This window comes from Anguilla rostrata, chromosome 8, assembly GCF_018555375.3.
Source record: "Anguilla rostrata isolate EN2019 chromosome 8, ASM1855537v3, whole genome shotgun sequence".
Taxonomy (NCBI): domain Eukaryota; kingdom Metazoa; phylum Chordata; class Actinopteri; order Anguilliformes; family Anguillidae; genus Anguilla; species Anguilla rostrata.
Genome location: NC_057940.1, coordinates 21,272,633 through 21,288,958, shown reverse-complemented (window position 1 = coordinate 21,288,958; position 16,326 = coordinate 21,272,633). Strand labels below are relative to the sequence as shown.

At 39.8% G+C, this 16,326-nt stretch overlaps 1 protein-coding gene across 3 annotated transcripts in view; it reads left to right on the top strand.

Moving 5' to 3' along the window:
• Window positions 1–11,909: 11,909 nt before the first annotated feature.
• asic1c (acid-sensing (proton-gated) ion channel 1c) overlaps window positions 11,910–16,326 on the top strand; it is a 324,712-nt gene continuing 320,295 nt past the window's right edge. Inside the window, exon 1 of one of the 3 annotated variants that reach the window (XM_064347023.1) lies at window positions 11,910–13,436. In XM_064347023.1, the coding sequence (XP_064203093.1) occupies window positions 12,882–13,436 (555 nt within the window). In that variant the 5' untranslated portion in view covers window positions 11,910–12,881. The remainder of the gene's footprint in view (window positions 13,437–16,326) is intronic. The other 2 variants (XM_064347020.1, XM_064347022.1) reach the window with 2 other exon arrangements.

Here is a 16,326-nt window from a genome sequence, read left to right as displayed (position 1 = left end):
GTCTGTCCACAAATCATTTCATTCTGGTTTCCGGTTTGACAGATTGACATTTTTCCATTGAAATTGAAAGCGAAAATGAGTTTTGAATTGTTAATCGCAGTTGCTGGTATGAAAAGATCCCTGATTATATAAAAAGAGGCAAATGCTTTGGATGTTTAGGCCCAGGATGACACTCAATTTGTATGCACTGGCTCTCCAGTATTGCTGCACAGCAGGACAGCATAATAGGGCAGGAATGTAATCATTGTAAGTGTTAGCACTATATTGAGTACAGGTGTCTGTGCCTGATAAACTCATCAGGAATAGTCTGTGTTTGCTGTTATGTATTCTGAGAATGACCATCCTTTTTTCTTTTTTAGGGCTTTAGTGGAGCAAGTCATTGAGTCACTGTTTTGTTAATGGCCTTCCAAAGTGAAATGTGTTGAGTTTCTTGTGTCTGTTTCCCCTTGGACCAGAGAGGGTGGGTTCTTCAGAATAAGAGGCATTGTGTATTTTTGAGAATGAGTTTTTGGAATTTGAGATATTTTAATTTCAATTGAGAGAAAGGCTTAATGATGGGGAACAAAGAGACATAATGCATAAAGATGTATTCATGGATTGAACAGCCTCAGGGTAAATGCTATTGTGGAGACTTGCTGTGCTGGTGTTGATAGATCATGAAGAGTTTTGAAGAAGAAGTTAGTTGAACGTGAGTGATGTCAGAGGAAATTATCAGGGATTTTGGGTCAATAAAGTGTAAATGTGACAGTAATTTTGGAAGCCTCCACTCTTTCAAGCAGTTTCCCTTCCTACTGCACCATATTTAAACTGAAAAGGTGACAACACATTCAATAATGGCCATGTAAAAGTGTGTTATTGCTTTATGGGTCACTCATGCTATTTTAGCTGTGGTAAGATGTACAATACAATCGGTTGTGTATGTATTTAACCATAACCATTAATTCTGCATGTTTGAAATTATGGTTTTATGAAATGTACCTTTCCACAGTTTGATCATTAATCTCTAATGGTTTAAGATTACCCACCAGCATCAACAATTGTGCTGTAATGCAATCAATAATACTGATAAACAAGTATGAGTACATGTTACAGGGCTCTCTCAATGCTATAGAATGAAATGAAGACCCAGGCCAACTGCTCCATCCTCAGATGTATTAGCCCTTCCCACACATTTAAATGGCCATGCAGGGCTAATAGGTCTGTTGCTCCCACAGCAATCTCACTGGCGTGTTTGCTTGGAGGGTTTTTTTGTGCACATTGCGTTTAAAAGTTATTTGCTTGATTGAATATCTGAAGCTTGTTTTATTTTTCATTGTTTTATTTTTCTTTTTAATGAACAGACACTTATTCCTGAGCCAAAAAGTGCCAAAGAGGAAATGGTCCTTTCCCCCATGTTCTAAAAGTAGTGGTAAAATATCTTCTCAAGCAACTGCATTTCCAGACACTGCAAATCCAAGGATTGGAACTTTCATTATTTAACATGAAGTCACAGTTTCAATACGATCAAAACTCCGGAGACTCTGGACTTACAATCTGGAAAAAGAACTCAGCAGCAATGATCACCACACTAGAGGTGACAGTAGACACTAGTCAGTGGGTGGTTCTGGGTGCTTCTTGTGCCAAAAATGTCTTGAGTGTGAAATATTTGTGCTTGCCTCCTCTTCATTTTCAACAACTTTGTGTCTTTATCTTCCCTGATCAACAAATGCTGTAGCGACTTAGCATTGCTTCAGCATTTGCCTAAACTTGGAAATGGCATTCACAACTGCACCCATGTTTGGGAATATTGCAGCATCAAGGACAAATAGCCTTGGGCCGGCTGTGTCTCATTCTAATGGGTCCTGTTAGATCCTCCAGTGCAATTGTACATTCTGGTTACACATAAGATTTTTTGCCTTGCAGCAAATTTGTTTTCACTTTTTGATAAATAATTCGCCTTACGTACTGCACGTACACCCCGGGTCATTTTGGGGGTTTTTTATGCCAATTGCTGAGCTGTTTTGGAGCAGCTGAATCACAGTGGCTGTCTCTTTTTACTTTATGTCTGGAATGTGGATGGTTCGTTGTTCTGAATTGCAGTTTTTGCCAGGCCTGTATCAGAGAGATATGACATAGACATCCAAGGTAAATATACATATTGTGATAAAGATGTCCTCCGCCAGTGTTAACGTTTGAATCAAGCAAGGAAGCAGAACATTTTACCTGGATTTCTGTTTGAAACATCATAAAGAGGAGCCTTTGAAATGAAAAGAATGTGATTACTGGTTTCATACTATACAACAAACTCCAGATGATATCAAGTCAGAGTATTATTTTCCTTCAAATTAAAGAAATGATGTCCCAGAACTCAGATATGCTCATGGTAACTGCAGTGTTTGGTAGCTGCATGCAGGTCAAAATTACACTTCCATGTTTGACACTGTGCGAAACATTACGACAGTAAGCTCCATCACTGAAATCAGTGTCTGATAAAGTGTCTTTATTGTTTATCAAATTTGTATATAATAGAATTTATAGTTGATGATATTAGTCTTACCAGAAACAATTCACATGGAAGATTTTGCAGCATATAATGATACAGCATAGTGTTCAAGATGCAGGAGAGGAGATGTATGACTGATTTTTAACTTGGCTGTAGAATGGACTGCACAACATAAGAACTCATCATTTTTTAAATAGGTGCACGCAAGAACTAAATGAATCATATTTGTTGATTGATTTATTGATTGACTCATTGGTTAATGATAAAGGAGAGGATGAAAAAGAAAAAATATATTTATCAGACATAACTTTATTTTATTAAAATAAAATAAGCTTGCATCTAATATATTTTGTTTATTGTTCACTTAATACAAAGCCTGCTTTGCTGGATCTCATTCTACCTTATCCATTATGTTACCTTTCTTATCAGAACATATTATTGGTGTAGGAGATGAGGTAATTCAAGTGGATGGCTGTTAAACATTACCCAAGTGGGGATTAGTTGCCCACAACACACTGTAAAACATTTTAGTGTGACTTCTCTGTGCTATCTGTGGTTGCTGAATAATTTATTTTGGGGCCAAAATAGTAAGGTGAGTTCTGTTTTATTGGTCTCATAGGAATCTAAAAGTTTTTATTTGCTCATACATTTTACATAAGAGCTTATAGAAATATGAAAGCTATTGCAGAACATATCATGGCAATCATAATCTATAACAGCTTGCATGTATATGCTCTGTTCATTGAAATGAAATAGGCCTATCCCTTTGCACATTTAATAGTAATATTTCACTCTTAGTGCTCTGTTGCACATTGGGCGTGGCTACTGAATGTTGGTATTTTCACAACCAGAGGCGAGGAGCTCACAGCTCAAAGAGCACGGCGCAGGTGGAAAATGGGCTGGTTTATGCTGAATACATTATTAGTGAGTGTGTTGCAGATGGATTCATTCATAGCCAAAAATGACTTCCTTTCATTCTCTTTAAGAGCAGTACACTACCAATTCCCATGGTCTACCACTGCGATAGAAGATGAGGATAAGGATATGCTAATCAGAAGTTTCTCCCAAGGTGTTCTTTTGCACAGGGCACACTGCCAATTTCCGTAGTTCATGACTGCAATCGAAGACGAGGATAAGTACATACTAATCAGATGTTTCTTACAAGACGTTCTTTTGCAGGAGGTGCAGAGTTAAGCGGGTCACTTTTTCAAAAATTTAGTTCAAACGAATCTCATTAATAAGCTAAATTTTTCAGATTGGTTAGACATTTCTTCTGTCAGAATTTTCTTCCATCAGAATAATACATTATCTAAACATTCATTATGGGCCATTATTTTAATTTATTGAACTAGCTAAATAGCTTAAACATGCTAGAAATAATGATGGCAATATTTAGAAACCTGGGAAGATCATACAATGCCAGTGAATCCCGTTCAATGCAGTAAAATGTCTCAAATGGTCAAAATAAGTGTATTTAAAACACTATCTCCTTTTTTTGCAACACTTATTCTTAAGACTGCGTTTTCACAAATCCTACAACTTTAACTCCTTTTGCCCATGTGGAAATGAATTAATTTTAACCAATATTAACCATTACATTTTTTGCCCCACACTTTGAGTGCTATTTCTGGGCATAGGTAGAATTCGATGTAATGATATTCAAGTTGTAACTCTGCAATACAGTTAGTGCTATTGTTTGCCGTAAGGCTAATTCTGTGAGATGATATTCAATCAGGAGTACACTGAAGTTATTTTTGCAAAGTTACTTTGGCAAATGGTAGCAACAAGGGCTGTAAAGACTTCAAGATATGAAGGTGATAGTGGGCATCTTTATGAAATGTATTGTTCTGTTGTTGATAGTAAAAACAATTGAATTATGAAGTGTTTTTCATCTCTGAAATAAATAAATAAATAAAAATGCATTCCTGCTCCTTGCTATGTGAAACACTTTAACTAAAATTATGTAAATTTAAAGGTGTCCTATTGCTGAGCATCTGTCTCTAATGAATGCAGTTTGGTACGGTATATTACATTTGAGATTCTGTTTTCCAGTCTATTGAGCAGCACTTTATTTATGACTCTCAGGTCAGCGTTGGGGAGATAAAGTAAGCAATAACATGGCCTGCTTTTGTTTCCTGATTACTGAATATGATTGAAGCCATGCTTTTGTGCTGTGAAGAGGAGAGGAAGTAAGCTTGCTAAGACCAAGAGATTCTAGAAACAAGAGATGTAAGGATCTAATGTTTTTAAAGAATAGGTGGTGCATGGTTACCATCATCTCCTGTTATACAACAGTTTGTTCCGACCGTGCATTGTGATTGGCCGAAATGCATTCCAAGAGTGCTGATGTACAGTAGTACAACATTTGAATCTCATCACTTTTCGGGTTCAGTCCACATTGTTTACGTTAGATTGATACATCACCTGAATCGGGGAAAAAAAAACTTTGTTAGTTAGCTACATTTCAAATTTGACAAAGTAGATACATTAGATAACATCACATTTGATCTCTTCCACCCTATGATAATAGAAGAATATTTAGACAGTGATTTTGTTTCTGTGCCCACTGTCCCTATGCATGCACTGTAGCGCTGAAAGAATCATGTTCATTGTGGCATGGCAGCATTCTGTGGCTTAATTTTAGTTTGACATTTATTTGAACTTGACTCACAAATAATTGCAATTGTAAACCTAATTTTTTTATTTGGTAATTTTTGGTAGCATTTCATTGCAAAACAGCCGCTGTTTATGCAAGTCTAATTGAACCATGAATGTGGTTTGAATCTGAGTCTGAGGGTATGGGACATTGGCGGCAGTTGAAGCTGAAGTACGTTGTTTCAGCTGAAGTACTCTGGAGTACAATTGAAAAGAATTGAAATTGAAAAGTCTTGTGTAAGAATGTTATGTGTTCTTTCCAGAAAACTGAGTTCTAGAAATGTGAAGGCTTTTGATTGAGTATAATGGCAGTAAGCTGTTGAGGAGGTGGCAGTTATATCAGACTGGTAGGATTTTTGTTACAGATTTACTTGGTCTCGTTCTGGCTTATATTTAAAAAAAGTACAACCAGGTTTGACAACCCAGCATTACTTGGAAAAGGAAGAGGCAGCAGTACCATATTCAAAATAGCATAAATGCATAATTTAAGCTTCCAGGTATTGTACCATGAACAAGTACTTTAGAGCATATAGGTAATTTCAAGATATTTTCCCCCATTTCATCATATTTTGTGAAAAAAATTATCTGTGGTCTCTTGTAGTGCCTTGGTATCTTTTGCAAGTCCAAGCACAGCAAAGTCTAGGTTCAGATTTCTCACAACTATATTTTGTGGCAGTTACATCCATAATAGTAGACAGTATGTAGAAGTATACGACCAGTTATCATTCAGTGAGTATTTCATATAGCAGCAGTCATAAACTTAAATCAACAAAGCATATAAATCGAACAGCAAAATTGATAGCCAATATGACATCATTGCACTTAGATTTAAATACCAAAATCATTGACATAAGTGCTGCTGAAATTCATCAAATATGCATTTAGTGTCCCTGCTGAGCACTCCCATTGCATTTATGAAATCTTATACAGTTTATGCTGGATGTAATACATTTTGTTGAGCTGGGAAGTGCCACCATGTAGAATTTGGTGGAATAGTTTTTTTTCTTCTGTTTACATATGTACTCTTTGATTTTGCATCATGTTGAAAACATGGTTTAACAAGTAGCTATGGAAACTAATAAAAAGCAAAGAATGGGCGGTCAACAACACCACTGAAATCGAATCATGGCCAGCTGTAAGCAGAGAATTGTGCATTTTTGGTGTCCAGTACTCCTCACTGTGACTCCTGGCAGATAAATCCTACACTTATGGTGATAGGGACTTCCAAAGTACTTGGCTGGAATTATGTTGATTCCTTCTCTATGCCATTACATAGGAAAAAATGTCATTTTTACTTAGGAAAAAAAAAACGCTTTTATTCATTCTCTCGCTATTTAGATGCTATAAACCAGGTTGACAAATGCAAGCCCAGATCTGAAAGAGGTCCTTTGAGACTGTGTAGTGTAGTCTGTAGGGTGGCCACCTATCCATTATATGAGTCTCTCCATGCAGTCAGGGATTAAAGTCACCACTGTCAGGGTCTGGGGTGGGACTCAGAAGCGGACCAGAGTTAGTAGAAGATGCGATTTATTTTGCGAAGCACAGAATCAGAAGCAGTCTCTTAATCAAGTACAGGCAGGGGTCAAAATCCGGGAAATCAAATAGACAGGGCAGAGGCACAAAAACGGGAACCGGGGGGGGCAGGTCGAGTAAACAGGCAAGGGTCAAAAATACCAAGGCAAGAATTAACACGGGCAGGCTAAAATCGAGGTCGGAAACAAACAAGCAAAAGTCGAAAAACCAGGAAGGACAAAAACACTGAACAAGGCTGGAAAGGCTACTCGAAAAATCAGAGGCACGATCTGGCAAAGAAAAAGGTGCACACAGAAACTAAATAGCAACGCCAATAAGTGAAGATGGGACGCAGGTGAGGAAGGTAAGTGGAGGCTTGATTGCAGATGCGGAAACTGGTGGAACTGGGGCGGGGCGTGGGCGTGGACAGGAACCAGGAACCTAAGGGGGAAAAACAATAACAAACGCACACGAACACAGAAAACACAACCGCAAGCGAAAACAAGTAAACTGAAAATAAAAATAAATAAACACTAGAAAATAAAAAATAAACAAATCTAAAACGGAACACAAGGAGAATCAGGCAGGATTCCTGACACCCACTATGGGACTTTCTGTATCGTGATCCATTCCTTAGCTATTACCCTCTGTGTGAATGAGGTGAAATAATACATGAGGAGAGCAGGCTCGCTCTGCTCTTTAAAAAAAGTGTCCAAATCAGGACACAAAAAAGTGGTTAAATTGTTCATTGAGTTGCAAATGTAAATTTGTGCTGGTCAATGCAATGGCCATTTTGCATATTTTCCTGTTTTCTTTATTTATTTATTTTTTCCTGTTTTCCTTATTGTGTCCTCCCCCTCCCATTTTCTCAAGATTTGGAATGCTCAGTTATATTCACTAGTATTCATCTCTGCAACCTCTGCCACTCTTGATTTGGGCTTGGGAAATGTAATATGTCTGCCAGCCCCTTCTTATCACACCTCAGATTACAGGTAGGGTCACACACACATCAGAGAACGCCGGGGACATGCTTTGTGTGTAACTGCAGGCATATTGTGGGCACCCCCCCCTTCTTTGGGTGATGTTTGCCCCATTTGCACGCCTACCTGTGAGGCTGGTAGTACCACCATCACCACTGGCACAGTCTGGATTTGATACCAGACCACGATAACCATCCATGCAATCGAATAGTGTTTTAACAGGATGAGCCAACCAGCAGCCCCATTTTCCTGTTTCTGTTCATAGTGCATACTCACTGCCAGTCTCTTTCCCCTCCGCGCTGTTCTCATGTATGGCTGCCCATTATGCCATTAGCATGGTAATGAATTATCCTTAAAGCATTCCTGCAAATGATTTGCTAATTGCAGATATGGGTTGTTTGTTTATGCTTTATTGGAAATGTATTCTGAATTTCACTGAGTCTATTATACGATGTCATGTGTGCTAATTGATTGTAATTTTGTCAAAAATTATGATTTATGTAAATTATGCTATTTTGTAAATGTCTTATAATGTGCTTTTAATTTCAGTTGCTTCCTAAAAACGTAGGAAGCTCAGATCAGCTGTGAGGCATGTTTTTTTGGTTTTTAAACTCTTCCGTTATATGATGTGCCAGCACCAACTGACTTTTGAAATTTTGAATTCTTAGTATGACAGTTGCACTATTGAGCTATGTGACTATCACCTTTATTCTGATAGATATAGAAAAACTTAAAGTCAATTGAATGTCTTGTATGATATATCTCAGAAGCCATAGAAGGAGGTTGAGTTTATACAGTCTCACTTATGGAAATATGAAGATTCTTACATGATGGTTTTAAGCATGGATCGTGGTCTACTGTGAGAATATATAAGTTCTCTGGTTAATAGCCAGCACTGTTCTACAAAATTGTTAAGCGTGAAGAGCGTGTAAACCTAAATTCCACTTGAACTGGTTGACCCTCTCTCTGAAGTTGTGACACTGCTCTTGGCCTTTTGCTCTGCTAATTATAGGCTACCTTGCTTGTACTGTTGTGACTGCAGGACTACATCGATTCAACTGCACAGAGAGAGTTATGTAGCTGATGACAAAATAGACATTTTCTTATTAATGATTGTGTGTTGTTTGCGTAATTGGTTTCACGTTGTACATGTAACAATATACCTTTCATCTTTGAAAATATAAAATAATTTTATGGAGCAAATATACATTTGTTCTTCATTTATTGTCATTTATTCTGCAGTGATTTATTTTAATATCATCTTGTTAATGCAGCAGATCTATGTGTGGATGCCCCTGTAAAAGAAATCTTTATTTTTATCTTTATCACCTCTTTTTCTCATAACCATCAAGTATTTAAGTGCTAAGCAGTTTGGATAGGTTTCTGGTAGTGGTTGGATCAGATCCCTTTAATATGTGAAAATCACACATTGCTAAGTGCTTGCACTAATGAAGACCCTCAGTTGACCATTTCAGCCCAAAATACCAAGCTCTGTTCCTATAGCTGCTACAGTGTTGACAAAAGTGTCCTTAATGGCAATTATCCTTAATGTTTTCAATGTTTGTAAAAATTAAATAGGAATATTTGGTGTCTGTTTTGTGTCTTTTTTCTTTTCTATACTGTTTATGCCAGCTTATCTAAACTCTATCCGAATGTGGCATAAAATGCATGAATAATAACAGAAAATATGATGTTACATTTTTTGGACAAATTTTCACAAATTTTCAGTTTTGCAGTCTTCTTTCCCTGTTTCATTAAAATGTGTCATGTCAGAACATTCTAATTCTACATGCTGGGGTGATTTCTTGTCATAAAACTCAAAATCTTTTTTGCATTGCATAACCGTAAAGTAAAAACACTTCATACACTGTTGCATTTCATTCTCATGTAAATTCCTACAGCTAGGGAGCTGAACCTACTGAATGCATAGTGAGACAAAATGGCTCTGCAGGACCTGCTGGCTTAGTACATGTATTATGACTCCATCTATTGAAAAGATGTTTGCAGATTTGCTGTGAGAGAAGCATACATTACTGATGAGAAAATTTGGATCTCCGCGTGTATTCCAGAAAGTAGTCCATCTGCTTTGATTTAGCTTCACATAATGTAGTTATGCAATTCATAGACAGTTTGGTGATCATATTTTCTGGACTTTCTAAACTTGTGTTCTTGAACAGATTATTGTATAATGTTCTTGGAAATACCTTATTTTCAGAAGCAAAAAAAAGGTCATGTGATGTTGATTACTGCTTCCAAAATAATGGATGTTAGTTTTTTTAACAGTGACACCTTTTTTAAAATCTCTGAAGATATGTTCAAATTAGATTTGAAAAATTAACTTTGAAATATGAGCTAAACTTCAAAGATTGTTTACTTGCTGATGAAATATGGAAGCACAGTATAGAGTGTTGTATAGCTACTCAAGCATGGCTTTATCAATTCAGAGGTTGATTTAAATTATGTTTTAGCAGGATTGCTGGAAACGATGCATGATTGCTTAAACGCCTCAGCAATAACGACACAAACCAAGTCGGATGTCAAACTTTAGTCCAGTCTTCCCTGGTATAGGTGCCAAAAAACGGACTACATGTGACAGTACATCAGATCAAGCTGATTGTTTAAAATACTGAGGATGATGTATGATCGCATTGTGTTGTGAATTTTGAAAAATCAATTGTTGTGAATGGGGAATGTCATCTGGCTGGATGTTGTGAAATATGGGGATCAATAGGGAATTAAATGGGAGTTTTTTTTTAAAAATAGATCAGATGATTTTGATGAGTGTTATGTACTGAAAACTGAATAATCAAGCATGTAAAAATTGTATGTTTTTTTTGGAAAATGTATAGGGATAGAGAATGAAGACTGCAGAATAAATAATAGTACACCATTTCCTAATGTTGTTGATAGCCCAACCAAGAAAATGATACAAAGAAGAATGCAGCTCTGAGAATTATGATGCTTGTGTGTGTGTGTGTGTGTGTGTGTGTGTGCATGTGTATTTATACATCTGTATGTACGTGCTTGTGTGTCTTTGCAACCATTTGTGTGTGTGTGTGTGTGTGTGAGTGTGTGTGAGTGGGTGGGTGTGTGTGTGTGTGTTTGCGTGGGAGAGTAGCACCATTCCTTTCGTGAGGCATATCTGTTTAATTGTGACACCCCTTCCAAGTTGTCAAGGGAGACATTAATCATTTTAATATGTGTTATCTCAATTACAGACTGTAAATGCCATTTATGGAATCTAAACGTTGCTATGCTGTGGAGGCATGGCTACCAGGCAGAATTATTGATTTAACCCTTTGGGGATTTGACCGTGCTCATGGTACTCCATCCATTGCTATTCTACTGATGATAGCGTCCATCAGTAGAATAGGACCAACCAATGGGCAGAAGGCTGTGTGTGTCGCTTGAGAAAATAAATGAGAGGGTTACTCTCCGGAATGGGTGTGAACTTTTAACCCTAGATAAAAGCAGTAGCCCATTACTGGTCAGCCCGAATCCCAGGCTGAGAAACCAATCAAGAGAGCTGTATCCAGGAGCAGGTTACACCAGGCTGTGGTGTGGAGGGGGTGTGGAGAGGGTGAGGGGGTGTTGGACCAGTGGCTCAAAATGATGAATAGCGGCTAAATGAAACCAGGGTTCCCTTCAGCAACCCGCCATCATGTGGCAGCTTTGTGGAAAAAAATATCTGAAACAACGTCACCAGACACTGACTGATGAATCTGTTCCAGTGGTTTGATTAAGAGACGGTTGGTCTTGGTTTGTTAGGCAGAGGTGAGGATGGAGCAATCTGCTTTATGAATAATTTGCCCTGTATAATTTGTCACACACTGTCATACTGTTCTTTATTTATCTAATTGGCAAAACAGCTTAGCATATCCCATATTCTGATTCAATAGAACTGTGTGTTCCTGCATGCGTGTGTTTGTATATATATATATATATATATATATATATATATATATATATATATATATATAACACGTTTATAGCAATCTATGTAAAATAAGCATGCAGGAATGGTCAGGTAAAGCTGGTATTTTTCTACTTGTGGTATTTCCAGTACATGACTAAGTAATAGCATGGGGTTAGAGGTACAAATCACAGCCTCTCACTGTTGTGAAGCAGCACAGAGACATAAACGCAGAGCAGCAAAGTTCCAGCACTGAACAAGAGGCTCCCCTGTGCACAGTCTGGCTGAGCTGCCGTGGAATTCTCAGAGCGTGTTCAGCAGTGGGATGGACCCTGACTACTAAAGAGAGAGGGAGAGAGGGAGGGTGAGCTAGCAGAGAGAGAGAGAGAGAGAGCGTGCAGGAGAGAGAGAGAGAGGCATCACACAGCAGTATCTATACTGTCAAAAGATCAGGAGAAAGCTTGCAGGTTCTGTGGGGGCTTTGATGGCCAGGCAGCCGGAGTGGCTATAAGGCGTCACATTTATCTGGGAATCAGAGGAGCGAAGGGGAGAAATCCTGGGGAGGCTACAGACGCAGGCTGTGAGGCACAGAGGTGGGTCAGCGGGAGGTCTCTGACCCCCTCATTTTCGTCTGAGAGCAGATAGGCAGAGAGTGAATGAGGTAGAGGAAGGTGGATGCGAGAGAGACGGTGAGCCATATAGCCCTTTATCCCCTCTCCATTCACAAATCCATTGCATTCCATTATTGTAGCGATGTCGCGACGATCTTTCCGATTGGTGGAGAAAGGGTCCCATTGAGAGCTGAGACTTAACCCCTCTTTTCCCCGCGCTGCCTTTTCCTTACAACTCCCATCTGTCTTTTTTTCACCCCTCTGTTATTTCCCCCATTTGTTCTTTTCACTGCCCCGGCACTCTGCTCGCGGTTCAGAGCCCTGTCCCTTTTCCATTGTAAAAAGTGGGTGCTTCGGGGGCTGTCATTGTGTTTGGCTTCGCTACAAAGAACAGCTGAGAGAAAGAAAGAAAAGAAAAGGAGGGAGCGAAGAAGAGGAGACCCGCGGAAAAGGAGGAGCGCCGCTTTCAGGACCCGGGACTGCGCGAAACGGCTGACATCGCTTGGAACCCGCCGATCGAGGAGATTAAAGAGGAATAATAAGGAGAGAAAAAAAAAACGGGTGACAGCCGCCTCAGGAAAGCGATCGATTGAAGAATCGCCGCGGACTGAAGAATAAAGGAGAAAGCCGTTGTTAACCCGGGGTGCGGAATACACAGTTTTTCTACCGCCACATATCTCCACAACACAAGTTCTTTTTGGCAATAGCGGTAAGGAGCCATCGCAAATATGAAGGGGGACTCGGAGGAAAGCATTGAGAGCCTGCGGCCCTCCAACCTGCAAGCCTTCGCCAACAGTTCCACCTTGCACGGCATGAGCCACATCTTTGCCTATGGGCACATGACGTTCCGCCGCTTCCTGTGGTCTCTCTCCTTCCTGGGCTCCCTGGCCTTGCTGTTGCTGGTGTGCATGGACCGGATCTCCTACTACCTCGAGTACCCCCACGTGACCAAGCTGGACGAGGTCGCTGCTCCCAACCTCACCTTCCCGGCCATCACCCTCTGCAACCTCAACGAGTTCCGCTTCTCCAAGATCACGCGTAATGACCTCTACCACGTGGGGGAGCTGCTGGCTCTGCTCAACGAGAACTACCAGATCGCCAACCCGCACCTGGCCGAGCCCGAAGTGCTGGCCACCCTAAAGGAGAAGGGCAACTTCGTGAACTTCAAGCCCAAGCAGTTCAACATGACCGACTTCTTTAACCGCACCGGCCACGACATCAACGAGATGCTTCTTCAGTGCACGTTCCGCGGGACGGGCTGCTTCGCCCACAACTTCACCACTGTGAGTCTGCTCTCCTGTTTGTATCCTGTCGCTCCTGTTGGCATGTTGCTTTTGAGCTTTTCAAAATTTTGTGTCTCATTATTGACTTTATAATATCCCATTTGTGGGTAATTTTGTCAAACCTGCAAATTAAATTTTTGGGTTATACATTGTATAGGAACAAAGTCACTTATGGCAATTGCATGTTTAATGTTTAGCAATGTGATGATGTCTAATGCAAAGACTTGATGGAGGCAAATTTCAGGCAAACATTTTTCGTTGAGCAGAAGAAGGCAAGCTCGAACATGTCCTTGAAGTATATGATCCGTGTGCATACTGAAGTCAACTTAATACTGGAGTAAGTAAGCAGAATATTTCAAGGTGCCTCTGCTTAACTTCAAAATACCTTTTGATTTGGACTTTTGAAAAGCATGGCGTCCTTGCACTTGAACTTTACCTGAATGTTGTGTGAAATGATTATAAAATTGATTTTGTAACATCATAATTCAGTGTCTTGAAGACGAATCAAGGCCGTTGAAGCCTTCTTTCAGCGCTAATGGTAACTTTCCATGTTATATGAATGAAGTTTAAAGCAGACTTCTGCTTATTTTTAACATCAATAATCTGATCGAAGTTGGCCTGCAGCAAGGGTTACCAATTTATGCACTGAGGACTATGGTCTGGACCTGTATCACATATTCACAACACGGTTTGGTCCAGAGGTCCTATGCCAATTCATGGCATAGCAATACTGTGGGCTGTCTGTGATTGGAATAAACAGAAAACATAAAATAGCTATAACAGTAGTTTCTTTGTGTGGGCATGACATATCCATGTTTGGAATTAATGAAATGAGTGTAGTGTACATTGAGTTGTTGCTTCTTTTATATTATGCGAGTTGTTTGATATGCAGTCAGTATATTTGTAGTCAGACTTTTTGCAGTTGGATATTGATCATTTGTATTGGACATGACAATGTATAGTCAATTTGTGTTCAGGTCAGCAACCTCACGCCTTTTCTTATTTTTGTGCTTTGACCAGAGCAGTTTTCATGAAGTTTGTAGGTAAACGGTGCTCTGTATCGACAAAAAACAAGGAAACAATTCCCTCCTTTAATATCATCATTAATTGTAAATATAATATTGCTAATTATGCTCCAGTTTTGGAGGTCTGAGATACCAGAAAACCCTCCCACTATTTTTGACTGAATCTTCAAGAATTTGGTGCCTACGGTCAACTTATATGTTCCCTGGATGTACATAAGTTGTGAACAAGCATGCACACAGTTGTAACAGATTAAACTATTTGCTGCCATTATACATGTGAATACCCTCCTGCAGCTATGATGAAACAGTAGCAATGGAAATGTGATACATTTAAAGATTGTTCTGCTTGCACTGCTAAGCAAGGGAAGCGTTAGACCCCCCTGTCTCATCTGGAGTGGGTGGTAATGTCGGCGGCAGCGACGGTGATGAAGGCAAAATGTCTCGGTCCAGCTGGTTCCGTGTGGCGTCGTCATCCTCCCGACGTTCAGTAGAGCTGCTCACAGCTCCGAACCCCCCCCCCCCCAACCCCCAACCCCCTAACATTCGCTTCATCCTGCCACGTCCCTTTGCCTCCAGCAAATCGCTGCTGAGCAGGGAGAGTGAGATTCACTCCCCTCACTGTGCCATCACTCAGCTCACTTGGACAGCATTCACGACCCGCCCCTGCATAACTGCCCAGCTCCGTGCGAGCACTTTTCTTTGAGCCGTTATGAAGGAATTGAATTATACCAATAAGCGTACTAAATGGGCTCTTAATCGGGCTGGTAATGCTATTAGCCTAATAAAGCTGTAGCGTGGCCTTTAACATGCAAATGGAACGACAGCCAGAGTTAAAGCTGCGAGAGCAGCAGCACCTGGTGAACGGTGAGAGACGAGGCGGGGCGTTGGGACCAAAGACGGAACGCGCCGGGGGCTCCCGTTCATTGGCTGATAATCGCGCACTTTCTTTTTGGGCTGCGCTCTGTCAGCAGGCGACTGAAGGAGTTTACTGGAACACCTTCCATTCTGTTACAGGGGCTTCCCAACCGCTGATGCTTTACCTTTTGTGAGGAAAGAAATATGGAGAGCCTTTGTGTGGGAGGTTCAAATAGAATAAACGCTTGACGTAATCCATTTATGTATTTTAATGATATTGGGTGGTCCAACTCTCTAGTGAAGGGGCACTGTAAAGATTGAATGAAAGCAACATTTAATTTTTTTTCCAGAAATTTATGCATGAAGTTATTTCCCTAACAAGATATTCATGACCATCGTTTAAAATGGACATAACAATTCCCAATATGTATGCAAATGTGTATAATGCACATTTGTCACAGTATGAAATATTAATATTCCATTTCATGCTAATTCAATTGTGTTCAACTGCATGAAGAGATTTATTTTTAAATAAACCCTTTCAGCTCATTGTGTGCAGTGATGAACCCACCCTTAAACATAATTACCTTTAGCTATAATTCCTACTGTCCTAAAGCACATGTATTACTTCTCTTTTCTGCAACCCTGAAAAAGGCCTAATGGCAATATTTGCTGGAATCAGAGAAAAACATCAAAAGCAGAATATTCTCAAATGTCCTTTGAAAAATCAAATTGCGTGCCTTAACTGGGAGTCTCTGGTTCCTCATTTCCATTTGGGTCATTAATCACCGAGTTGATAGACACAGGTCACTTGTACCACGAGTGTCGTTTATATTTAAAAAAAAACGTGGCAAATGCTTATTATGCAGGGCCTTTGGTAGTGTTTACTCCGAAATGTGATTTGCAGTTACATCTGTTTGAAACAAAATAAGAATCTATGAGCAAGGGTCAGCCAGGAAGCAGGGGATGTGTACGTTCTTTCCAGCGTTCCTAGCCCGTCCTGTCTGGAT